Source organism: Tamandua tetradactyla, chromosome 1 (genome assembly GCF_023851605.1).
Source record: "Tamandua tetradactyla isolate mTamTet1 chromosome 1, mTamTet1.pri, whole genome shotgun sequence".
In the NCBI taxonomy this organism is placed as follows: Eukaryota; Metazoa; Chordata; class Mammalia; order Pilosa; family Myrmecophagidae; genus Tamandua; species Tamandua tetradactyla.
In genome coordinates this window covers 93,946,644-93,959,331 of record NC_135327.1, presented here as the reverse complement: position 1 = coordinate 93,959,331, position 12,688 = coordinate 93,946,644, and the positions used below count along the sequence as shown (strand labels likewise).

The 12,688-nt window shown below is 39.8% G+C and overlaps 1 protein-coding gene across 6 annotated transcripts in view; it reads right to left on the bottom strand.

Moving 5' to 3' along the window:
* Nucleotides 1-12,688, bottom strand: part of CPVL (carboxypeptidase vitellogenic like) — a 111,128-nt gene that overhangs the window by 92,334 nt on the left and 6,106 nt on the right. For 2 of the 6 annotated variants that reach the window (XM_077162919.1, XM_077162924.1), the window contains one exon: nt 1,384-1,569. In XM_077162919.1, the coding sequence (XP_077019034.1) occupies nt 1,384-1,546 (163 nt within the window). In that variant the 5' untranslated portion in view covers nt 1,547-1,569. Of the gene's footprint in view, nt 1-1,383; nt 1,570-4,846; nt 4,888-5,141; nt 5,258-5,441; nt 5,520-6,096; nt 6,138-12,688 lie in introns of those variants that run through there. The other 4 variants (XM_077162909.1, XM_077162902.1, XM_077162933.1 and 1 more) reach the window with 4 other exon arrangements.

Below are 12,688 nucleotides of genomic sequence, written 5' to 3'. Positions count from 1 at the left end.
AGATGGTGAAACATGGAGCCAATATGCATTTCAGGAACAGTATGTAAATGCATTCTTAATATAAGAGAAGGTTTTGATTTTAAAAAAGGAAATGATGAGATCTTGAAGAAAAGTGGCTCTATTGTAAATTATCATATGGAATATTTAGATACATATCTTATCTTTAAAATGATCATTTCCCTAAAAGTTCCAGGATCGCTTCCACATTCCCGCTAGGCCTACACAGCTACCGGCCCCCGTATGCACAAGCTCCGCCTTCCGCCTGTGACACGTGGTACATTTCAGTCTTGTCAGGCAAACGCCAACGCCTCCATCTGTGCCCCAGATCCTACCTCTCCCGGCTACTCGGAATTAGTGGTCCAGCAATGCTCCCCGCCAACAGCTTTCCCCCTCTGCTGGATTATTTCCATCAGCAGAAAACACATCACCTCCTATTCTCTTAAAGACCCTCCCTTGACCTAATAGCTCCCTCAAGCCACACCCCATCTCTCTGCCCCTCAGAACAGCAGTCTGTATACCACTCGGCAGTTCAGGAAGCTACTGAGGTCCAGTAATGACCCAAACGGTGATTTACCTAAACTTGAAAGCATTAAGAACAGAGGCAGATCATGAATTTTATTCTCTGATAACATCAAATGACACTTTTTTCCTGTTAATAGGAATTCCCACTCCTTTTCCTATTAATAATAATAGTAATAATGGAAAAAAACCTTGATCTCTAAATAAAAGTGATTTGCAAACACTGGAATTTGGAAAGCAACCTATAGATTACGGAGTTTCCATGTGCATCTTCTCATCTGATCCTCACACCATCCCTGCAAACTGGGGAAGCTGCTCCATCTCCATCTCACTCATGGGGAGAGGGACTTCGGTGTTCAGCTCACCTGCGCAATGAGCGGGTATGGTGGGGTGCCCTGGGGGTGAATCCTACACTGCCCCTCTGTTATCTGTGTGACTCTGGCAAATACCTACATCTCTTTCTGCTTTAGTTTTCTCATTTGAAATGGGCACAGCTTCTTGGGTTGCTAAGAGGTTTAAATGAGTGCCTGTGGAAGGAACCAGTGACTGATATGGCATTAAGTTTTCAGGTTAGTGTGAACTTTATTAGGAGTCCACTCAGGGGCAGGCGCTATACTAGTTTCATCGATAGAGAAGCTGTAACTCAACCACATACTTAATCCAGCCCTGACTGATCCTCACTTTAGCTCAAAACTCAGATTATCTATGGACATTAATTCATTAGTATTTAAAATAAAACAACTGAGTAAAAATACTGCAATGAATTTTGCTCCACATCCTGTGGGATAGTTGCTTAAAATAAAACAAAACAAAAAAACCCTGTTGAGAGTACACAGGTGGTTTTCTTGATTTAATTAAACTTACCTTCCAGAATTTTCCCATTTTCAATATAGGGGGTAAGAAACAATGGTTCTCCCACATCTCCCTTCTGTGGTGTGGAAGCGTGGACATTTCTGTACATGGTGTGAAATAATCCATCACCAGGGCCAGGAGTCACCAGGGCCAGCAGAGCAATCACCTTCCACATAGCGCCAAACGTTCCTCGTGGGTCTAGGACGAAAATAGTAACATTCCACAGATGAATCAAAAGAGTAAATACTTACCTCGCCCTTTTACATATCTATTGGGTGTAAAAGCCCTTTGTTAAGCACCATGGACACTGCCAGGAAATAAGCATAGTCCTCTCCCAGCAAATCCTGAAGTTCAGGGACAAGGGGCCAGACGGGAGGAGGGGCTCTCCAAGGGTATTGGCAGTGTAACTGAAGAAATGATTTATATTTTATTTTAAATGGTCTGGAAAGTAAATTCAAGGCAGCATTAAATAAAAGCTTAAGACAACAAAAAACTCTGTAAGTGATCCCCAAATGAGCGGTAGAGGTAGTTATTCTACCTTAGGAGGGCAAAGGATTGAGAACACGTTGGCCTTGCCAAGGTGGGACATGCATGAAAGGGTGGGTGGAAATCAAATGGGCTGGAGAAATGGGCAAGTCACCACCAGTGCATGGAATGGATTGAGCAAAGGTGAGACCTCAGCTGTCTAGTGAAATTTAAAATAAACTAAGTTAATTTACAGTGAAATTCAAAATGAACAATGGATTTCTAGCCACATCTTCTGTCTCTTACAAACCACCAAACTGCATCCAAGAATGAACAAGAAGGAAGGAAGGAGGAGAGGTAGTGTCCCACGATTTTCTTTAGGTTGCTGTCTCTACTGCTAGCCATTAAAGCTTAAGTATGGGCCCCACACTTTACCAGCCCAAAGCTTTCCAGGGTTCTTCAAATCTGTTGTTTGCTTAAAATATTCATCTGGACTGGTAAAAATAATGCTTCAAATTATATAGTGATTTACCTAAAATTGTAAATAAGCTTGCAATTGGTATTTACAATGGGCTTTCCCAGGTATTATGAGCTGATTTGATTCTCCTGATAACTCAATCAGGAAAGCAAGGATGACTGCCACCAATTTTTAGATAAGGAAAAACTTGACTCAAAGGAGTGCTTATCCAAGGACCTCAAAGCGGAAAAATCGAGACTTGAACCCAATCATGGCCAGGTCTAGGGTGAGGCAAGTGAGGTTCAGGTGAAAGATTGGTTCTCGTCTTTATCTAAAATGTTGACATATTTGTGTGACATGGAGTTTTTGCACTAATTTTGATTTTTTAAAAAATGTTGCATTAAAATTCAATCCCAGGTACTGAAAAAAGTTTTTGATACTCCCTTAAATTTTATGCATGAGTTATATGCCTCACATACCTCCCCCTAGCTCAGCCTTGCTAAGTGTTATGATACCTACCCCACCCCTATTTGACCAAGAAACAGGTTCTTAGCTCTAAATTCTAAATAAAACGCATGAAACGAATAACTACTTCACTCATTCAGGTTTCAGGACACAAAAAGAAATATGCAATTTTGCAAATAGAAAGGCTGCTTTTGATTATTCACTGTTTTAAAGTCCCCAGCCATTAAAATGTCTTAAAAGTACAAAATGTGTAAAAATCTATTATCCACACGCTTATCACAACCCAATTTGGCATAATACGAAAATATTGGCTGTAGAACATTGAAAAGCTTTTCTGCCACATTTGTTCAATAAGATAAAAGCTTATAATTATAATGCGATTGAATATATAATCCGTGTCATCTCTCTCATGGCTAACATAACATAATTTGCCATACTTAATATAACCAAGCACAACCAAATACAGTATGCAGCTAACAAATGCTTTTGCCCTTTATTGACTGTAATAAGGAACAAAATGAATTTAGAAACCTAAATTAGGTTCCCGAGAAGCCCGAAGGCAAAGACCACTTTGCCACTTAAGCTTCTTTTTTTAATTATGTGAACTTGTTACATTGATGTTCTAACAGCACACCTACTTCAAGGCGTGCCTGAAATCAACAAAATCTTACTCTCTAACTGATTCAGGGAGAAAAAGTAAGAGTCCAGGGTCTTAAAGACATAATGGAAGCAGCTCTTCCAGTAGGAGGCTTCTTTCTGGGGGCAGAAACAAGAAACCAATCTTGCTATCTCATTTCTCAGTCTTCCTGCTGTACATCTCCAGCCGCCTTTAATGGAAACCATTAATATTTAAATAGCTAGGGTAGTTACAGCCCTTCCCCTGCAAGCAGATGTTGAGTCAAAGATGTTAAAGAAAGAGGGTAAAATTGGTCTTGTTTTAATTGACAAAAATCTAATGCATCAAAGTAAGAGTTGGGTCAATTTAGTAGATCTCGTTAACATTTAATCAAGCTACTATTAGATCATGGTTTCCCCATGTAGGTGACTTAAAGCAACAGCACACTCCATTTCATGCTTCTCACTCAACAGTCAGAATGCCTGGACTGTACTTAGCCATCATCTCTCCTATTGAAAATGAAAGCTATTATCATGAATGGAGAAATGCTTTCTTTTTTCTTAACACCCTTCTCAAATGTTTCTGCTTATTCTAAATTAGCCTGAATCTTTTTATTTATTGAGCATTTTCTAAACTAATAAACTCTGCAGTAGAAGCTATCTCCTGCAGAACGTGGGAAAAAATCTATTAGCCATACACTTTATCACACGTCAATTTGCATTAATATGAAAACAGTGGTGCTATTTCCAGTTCAAATGTACTAACTATATTATGGATTCAGGCAAAATGTTCCTCAATAAATATTTTAAAACACAATAAAATCTAGGTGACTGCTACTAAAGCTACATTGGCAGAGTCAAGTAACCTAAAGTTCCAAAGAATATGATTTCCTAAAATTCTCTTACAAAGCAGCAAATACTACAGTTAGAGACCGTGCATCCAACATACATTTTTTTATATAAGTAAAGCTATTTTTCAATGTTCTTTTTTTTAACTTTTTTTATTTATGAAAACACACAATATAGTTAGAGTATTCTTTAAAATAATAAAAACTGTCAATAATTTAAACTTTTAACATTAAGACGCTGGATTGGATAAATTACTATACCTCAAAAAGATGGAATAGTATATAGCTCTTAAAATGACTCTACTAAGAATATTAATGACTGGGGAACTATGATAAAAAGTTAGACAATGAAAAGCACGATACTAAATTGGAAATAGAGTATGATAACCATCAGCTAAAAGAGGCATAGAAAATGAACAGAATGAAATTATAAAAGGTTAGTTGTAAATTATTATCTCTGGATAGTAGCATGGCTTCTTTTTATTAACTTCTTATTTAATACTTAAGAGTTTTTAAATCTACTACAATAATTAAACTTAATATCCAAAAAAACAGTTTTGGTTTTACGTTTTTAAAACAAAGTGAAGCAATTGCTAGACATGATTTTTCTATGTCCTTCTTCTACCTGGCTATGACCTCTTGCGTTTCCTAGGAATGCAGGTTCTGTTTGTCTTTTTAGAACCGGTTCCTTTTTCTTCAACATTCTATTAAGTTGTCTCCTGATCTCCCTGAAGCTACAGGACCTCGGAGACTCAAAGTAAATTTTCCTTGGTAAAGTAGAAGGCTCTTCCTAAGTGTGAGATCCTGTTGTCATAATAATAGTTATCATATTTATATTTCTATGCCTAGAGAAGTTCTCATAACAAGTGCACAACATAACAGAATGAATCTAAATAATGAATCTTAATTTTTAGACCTACACAAGATAGGAGATGTTCAGATGGCCCAATTCCTTCCTGTTACAGAGAGAAAACTGAAGCTAGAAAAGTAAATGACTTGCCCAAGATGGCACTGCTGGTGAGCGGCAGGGTCAAGACTCAAAGTCAGGATTTAGGGTTCTAAATCTAATCCGCTTTCTATGAGCTCATCTTTGGTTACAATTATATTCAGATATTCTGACTCCCATTGCCTCAGTGCACATTAACTTCATGCAGATGCAGGAAACAGGAAAACAAGTAAATCTATCTAGAGCACGTTGGCTTTTAGAAACAGCTCCGTACCAATCCAGGTTCTGCCATGACTCATTCGTAAGACCCCGGGTGAGACTGCAACATTTCTGGGCCCCATTCAGCAGTGTGCTGGAATCAGCAAACATGACACGATTGTTAGGCTTTCAGGAATTTTGAGAGTCTGTTGTTTAATCTAGCCATTATAAAAATTAAACTATAAAATTTACCATTAAATTAGGATACTAAAACATCGGCAACAAATATTCAAAACTGACCACTTTCTAATCATTTTACTACTCTATGCTCTGAAGTTACGGCTTTTGTATCTGTTTGGTGGAAATGCTGACTTGATCGCTTGAAATCAGCCTGGGTAGGCTGTGTAAATACACCACAGGAATTAGTACACACCACAAATCAGGCTGCATACCGCTGACTTCATTTTCCTTATCTGTAAAATGGGCTAGAAACAATTTTTCATCAACTCATACTCTAATTCCAATAGAAATTACTTGCAGAAGAGGCAAAAAAAGGGAAAATCTTGATTGTGGAAGCAGCAAATAAAATGCCTACATATGTAAGGCCCTAAGAAATGTGAAATGCCACTGGAAAAAGGTGTGTGCTCTGCCAACAAAAAAACAAAAACTCAAGAATAAAAAGAGAAAGGAATAAAGGGCAAGTGTTTGAATCAGTCTCATGTTTTTCCTACCTCTCGTTCTTCCCATTTCTCCCTTTCATGATATCGATTATTCCAATGAAAGGATAAGAATCTTTGATGTCACAAACGTTTCAGTAGCATTAAAGCAGTCATTTGGATTTCCCTTCTGTATCTAATTGGCTTTAGCAGCTTCTCACTTGACAGAAACATTTATGATTAAAATGAAAACCAGAAAAAGAAAGGCCAACGATACAGAAGTTTTTGTGAAATCTATTAAAAATAAATAAATAAAAGTTAAAAAAAAAAGTGATCCCTCTATTTAAAAAAGATTCAGTCACCTCTCTAGATTATTCAAGCATACCCAAAGCATTTGAAACTATAACGCGAGGCTGTTGTCCAACCCAGGATTAAATACCAACCCCAAACCCCAATTTAGCTACTTTGCTAAAGGATCTCCTTGCAAACAAATGGCAAAACGAACCCTTTATTGTGAGCAAGCCACGATTCCTCCTTCTTGAGACATCATTTTAATTTCTAAAATTGGTATTTGCAGCACTCTTTTTCCAAAGAGGAAGCAGTGCATGGACACAGAGGCAAAGGGCAGCTGTCTGCTGAAGCGGGGCTGAGATGTACAAGCATATCTCCTTTCACAGGCCACTCCTCTGGCATCGGACGGTGCCACCTAATTTCTCTAATGAATTAGTTGCTCCTATCTCTGGCTCCAGATCCTCAGACTCACAGGAAAGGGAGACAAAGTATAGAACATGCACAGGTAGGAAATGAAAGGATCAGGAAGAAGAGAAAAACAATTTATCTCACACTACAGTAAGGCGCTTTACCTTGAAATCTCACCTGAACGCAAAGGGGAAAGCAGTGAGTGGGATATAAAAAGTAGACACATGCCAAAATTTTAATGACAGATTTGAAATGGAAAGGTTCATCATCATGGTTATGTACTGAATGCTTCCTACGAAGGGGGAACTGTGCTAATTGCTTTCCATGTTTTTCTTTTCTAACCCTTACCATATAAGTATCATTAGTATCCCATTATACAGATGAGAAACTGATTCCCCGGAAATTCAGCTTACTCAAGTTTCTAACAGATAGCTAGTAGTAGAACAAAGAATTGAAACCAGCTGTAATCAGAGTCCAAAGACCATTCAGAGCCCCTATTCCAGCACTTCCAAAAATGTACTATGTGGGCAAGGTCCCTCCCCCCAGTTCAGGTAAATTTGGAAACACTACGAACCATATCCCTGCAGAATTAAATTATGTGTCCAAGAGGTTCTGCTGCAAATAAATCTATTACAACTTTCAGCCCAGTATTTCCCACACAACAATATTTGAACAGCAAAGCCTTCTTTTAGTCCTTGTATAATATCTATTAGCTATTCTAAGGATCACACTGTGAACTTTATTCATTCAATAAATATTCTGGAGGAGTATCTATATCCCAGGCCCTGCTCTGAGTGCCCTCAGAAAAGGGTCAGGGCTAATGGTGGTCAGGAAACATATCCCTGGGTAGATGACCTATGCCATGAGAAGTAACCAGACCAGAGGAAACAGTGCAGGAGCCCTGAGCTGAGAAGCTGCCCGCTGCTGGGCGGCCAGAGCACAGTGGCTGAGGTGGAGGCAGTGGCACACAACGAGGTTGGAGAGGTGAGCAGGGCCCAAACAAGCCGTCTTGTCTGTCTTCGTATGCCTTAGCAGCTGATTATAATTGCAGTGGGAGACATATTGGAGGATTATAAACAAAGGAATGCCATGGTCTGAAACACCTCGTGAAATCATCAGTCTGGTTGCTTCCTTGCAAATGGACTTCAGGAGAATAAGAATGGAACCAGGACACCAGTCAGAAGGTTGATGGACTAACACAGGAGAGAGTGCCGGGGGGTGGGGGGGAGGTGGTAAGAGCCACCAGGATTTGTTAATAGACTGGATATCACGGCTCAGGAAAAGAGGAGAAGCAAGGACAGCCCCTACACTTTCTGCCTAGAGTGGCTTCATGGGTAATGGGACCCAGAAGGGAGGTGGAGGAGATTGGAAGGAGCTGGGGCGAAGGGTGAGGTTACAAAACCCCATGAGTTCTACTTTAAGTCATCTTAAAAATGTTTGAGTGGTCAATAATGAAATGGGAAAAGAAATCTTCATTTATTTCTCATGCAAGATATGTCTGGCAATATAGTAAGCCAGGGTTTCCCACAGGGTCCTTTATGGAACACCAGATCAGCAAGAGTTTAATAAATTTTATAAGAAAAAAAGTTGAGGAAATTCTGGATTAAACAAGTTAACAGGCTTCCTCCATCCAGAACTTCTCAGGGTCTTTCAGTGACTAGCAAGCAGCCCGGGTTCTTTGACTTACACTGTTCTTGAACAAGCCCTAAGATCAGAACTTTACATAAAATATATTCAGATGAAGAAACTAAGCCCAAGGTTAAATAATTTTCTCAAGCCTCTTCAACTCTTAAATAGCAAAACCAGGATTTGAAACTAGATCTAGAAGGCTCTAAAATCCATGCATTTTCCATACGTCTATATAAATGACTCATTATAACGAAATTGCCCTCAAAGCAACTTTTGGTAAAAACCGAATGCGGGTAAACTGGATTATTTTGGCATACCATTTTTAAAAATTTTTTTAATTAATCAATTTTAATTAATTTTTTTAATCTGCAAAGAAGTGAAGATCACAGATCCATGGGTTGCTTCTTAATAGATCTCTAATGAAGTGCCTTTATTTAGGATTTTAAAACCTTATGGCAAAGGTAGTATCTTCCCCTGAGAAATTCTTCATTCATTTTGCTCAAGTAAACACTATGCTGTACTTTTCAGAATCATCCTCTTTAATGCTACCCAATGCGACTAAATTCTTCAAGTAAACCCCAGGATACAGTGTGGCATGTACGAGGGTGAGAGATTGGGAAGGACGGATGAGAATGTCTCATGGGAGGATGGTCCTGGGAATTTATATGAGGACAGTCTTGGGAAATGGGCCAGCGGTCACCTGAACCGTAACTCCTTGAGGAGTCAAGTAACTCCTGATTGATTCCAAAATAGACTCCATTATAAGTGGTAGTAGTTGTCACATAAAATTCCCTTCAACTTCTCTAATAGTTTCCTGGCTCTTTTCGTACATCACCTTATTTGATTCTCACCGTCACTGGCAGGAAGTTAATGCAGCAAGTGACCAGGCACCCATTTTGATTATGTAACTTGCTAAGGTTGTAACACTCTAATCAGTGCCCAAACTAGGACAGACTTCAAGTTAACCAGACCATCCGCTCGTTCAGTTAACACATATTCCTTTCGCTCTGACCATCTACCAGGCTGTAAGCTAGCGTGGAGAATAAAGAGAATGAAAACGAGAGTGTCTGCCTTTGCGGGGCTGGAAGGGGGGTGGGGGTGAGCACTGTGAAGGAGACACAAGGTAAAGGGCTCGGCAGAGAGACGCGCTCGGCAGGTGGCGTGGTTTTCGGTGGGGTGGTCTCAGGAGATGATCTCTGAGGGGGTGTCAAGGGCATTAGAGAGTCCCACGTGAATACCCAGGGAGGAGTGTCCCAGGAAGTGGCTGCCAAGACTCTGCAGCAGCAGGCAGTAAGGAAGGAAACCGGCATGGATGGAACGCCGTGAGCCACCGGACAGTGGGACAAAGTGGAATGAGATGTCAGAGCTGTAGAACTCTAGGACACCACGCCACGGTAAACATTTTGGAAGTACTCTTCCTCCAGCTCCTGATGAGTCTGTCTCGGTAGAGGACGCAATAGCTGTACCGCTCCTTGCCTCTGGGATCTCTTGCTTACTCTGCTGCGGGGAAGGGGGTAGGAGATACAAAGACTTCTCTGATGGGTGAATTTGATAATAAGAAAATGAGTAGGTTGTGTTCGACTCTCTCAGAGTACGTTCTCCCTCTGCCCTGTATGGACCTGTGAATGAGCAGGTCAGCTCAGCCTTGGGCTTCAGCCATAAGAAATCCATTCGCCTGGAGGTAAAGGCAAAATCCCTCTCTCGCAGCCTGGATCTTTTATCTAATTTCTCAGTTTTTTTCAGAACTCAGGTAGGGAGAGGGAGGCACTATTTCTAGGGTTTCCTCAGAGACCCCCAAAAGAATGGAATTTGGGTTTTATTCCAAGGGTAAAAACTGGAACTCTTTCCCACTATATGCCACCGTCTCATCATATATGCCACTGTAGAAAGGCCTGGATTATAGTACCAGCTTCACCCATCACACCGGAGAATTTGAAGTTGTCTACAGTGTGACTTGCCCACACCACCCCTGGAAGGGCATGACAGAGATGAGTTAAAGGACCTCTTAAAATCACACCAGCTAAATATCTCCACAAGGCTGATCAGGAGGCCACAAAGTCACAACCAGAGTACTTAGTAAGATCAGAAGGAGGAAAACTGACCCCCCCTCACTAAGTAATTTTTTTTAAAGTGTGCATGGTACCCAATGTGGAGATGGCAGGAAAAGTCCACTGACATATTCATCTGGTTCTTGAGCTATTAAAACACCTTCAATTAGTGCTTCTTAAGCAGTTTCTGAAAGCGAATAATTTTCCTTCTACTTGCTGCATTCTGACTTCTGTCCATACCAACTTTCTAAAATCACCAACCCCCACGTTTCCAGATTTAAAAGAAAACTCTGTCTTTATCGTAATTGATTTCTCTGAACAGTAGGCATTGCCCCTTTCACGAATTTATCATTGCCTTACCTTCCGTAATCTCTGCTCTCATGGATCTCCTAGAATTGTCTCCATCTTTTCTTTTCATCTTAGTTCTCTCTTACCTTGCCTTCCCCTTAAATATAGGGTTTCTCATGGTTTTATCCATGGTCTACAGCTTCTCTCATTCTATATAGCCTCTCCAGAGGCTCTCCAATCCATAACCAAGGAAAGGTCCCCAGATCATAAGTACTGGATACAGCAAAAGGCAAGGGGGAGGAGGCATTGGGTTGAAAACAGAGAGATTGGTTGAAAGTCTGAAAAATCATGCAGCTCGTCAGGTTCCTGCCCCCTCTATAGAACGAGTGTGGGGAGGCTTAGTCTGTAGAACAATTTATTATTTGGGAAATTCAACAAGAAAAATTCGTGACTTGGGGTTACTGAAACAATGAAAGTTGGGGAAGAGGCACTGTACTGAAAATGAAGCAAAAGCTTATACACTGAAATCTTCAGGCCTCTTGAGCACTCAGCTCCAAGAAAGTTGGTAGCAAGGCTTCATTCCCCTCCATCCCCCATCCCATGCAGGAGACTAAAGGATTTTTCTCTAGATAGACTCAATCCTCTCAGAGAAAAGACCTATACATACTGTCACGTGGCCTCTGCCTTAGAAAGGTCTTAGGACCCACCAACCAACTCCTGAGCCAGTGGGCTGCTAAGAAGTTCTTTCAACACAATGGAGCTTCCAACCAGCAATTCAGTTTCTCACACTTAACACATAAATAGATTGCAGAGAACCACTGGACATTTGAGGAAAGCCTCTAACTTGAAAGAAAAATAAAAAAAAACTACTTGACAAAAAAATAAGAAAGAGAAAAATGCGTGGGACAGAACAGCTCTTTGAAAACAAAAAAAATAATCTTTAAGGAGATAAGAGAAAGCATTTCATTTGTTAAACAACTGAATGTTGTTTAAAAAAGGAAAAAAAAATAAAAGCACCCTCTTGAAAATTAAATAAATGATTGTAGAAATTTGAAAATTTAATAAAAGGGTGTGACAATAAAGTCAGAGAAATCTCCCAGGAAATATAATTAAAAGAGAAAGGAATTTGAAAAAGGAGGATAAGAGATGAGAAAATTAGGGGGTTGGTTCAGGAAAACCATCATGTGTATAGTGGAAGTTCTAGACAAAGAGAGCAGGTAAAATTCAAGGGAGGAAATTATCAAAGAAGTAATACAAAAACATTTAATAGAATAAAAACATTTAATTATGTCTACCTAGACATAAACTTACAGAATTAAAGGAGCTACCAAGTTTCCAGCCCAAGGAATGAAAAGACCCAGATCCAATTCCAGAAAGACACAGAGAGAGAAACCGAGAGAGAAAAAAGTCACTTAAAAAGAATCAAGAATCAGAATGGCATTGGACTTCTCAATAGCAGCCCCAGCAGCTAAAAGATACTGGAAAATGCCTTCAAGTTTCTAAGATAAGAATGATTTTCAAGCTAGAATTGTATACTCAGCCATCCTACTAATCAAGTGGGAGGGTAAATTAAAGACATTTTTCAGATATATAAGTTTTCAAACAAATAACTCTCACCCCTTCCTATGAAAATATTGGCAGAACTGATATGAAGAAGTAAACAAGAAAGAGGAAGACATGGGATCTCAATAACAGGGGAGCTAGCATGGGAGAGAGGGGAAGTGAAGTGTCAGGATGACAGCTAGGCTGCACGCCTAGAGAGCCATGGGTGCCTATCAGAGCAGTAAGACAGTGTGGGGAGGTGGTCTCAGAGATAAGGGAAGGGTGCGGAGAAGGGAAAGAAGACTAGAATTGCTTATTATGAACACTGTAGTATTACTTTGAATTTGCAACTACGTATTTGCATTATGTTGACTAGAAAACAAATGTAATTAAAAAGAACTCAAAAACTAAACTTTTCTTCTTCCCTAACATTATGCCTTGTCTTCTGCAGTAACCAGGGC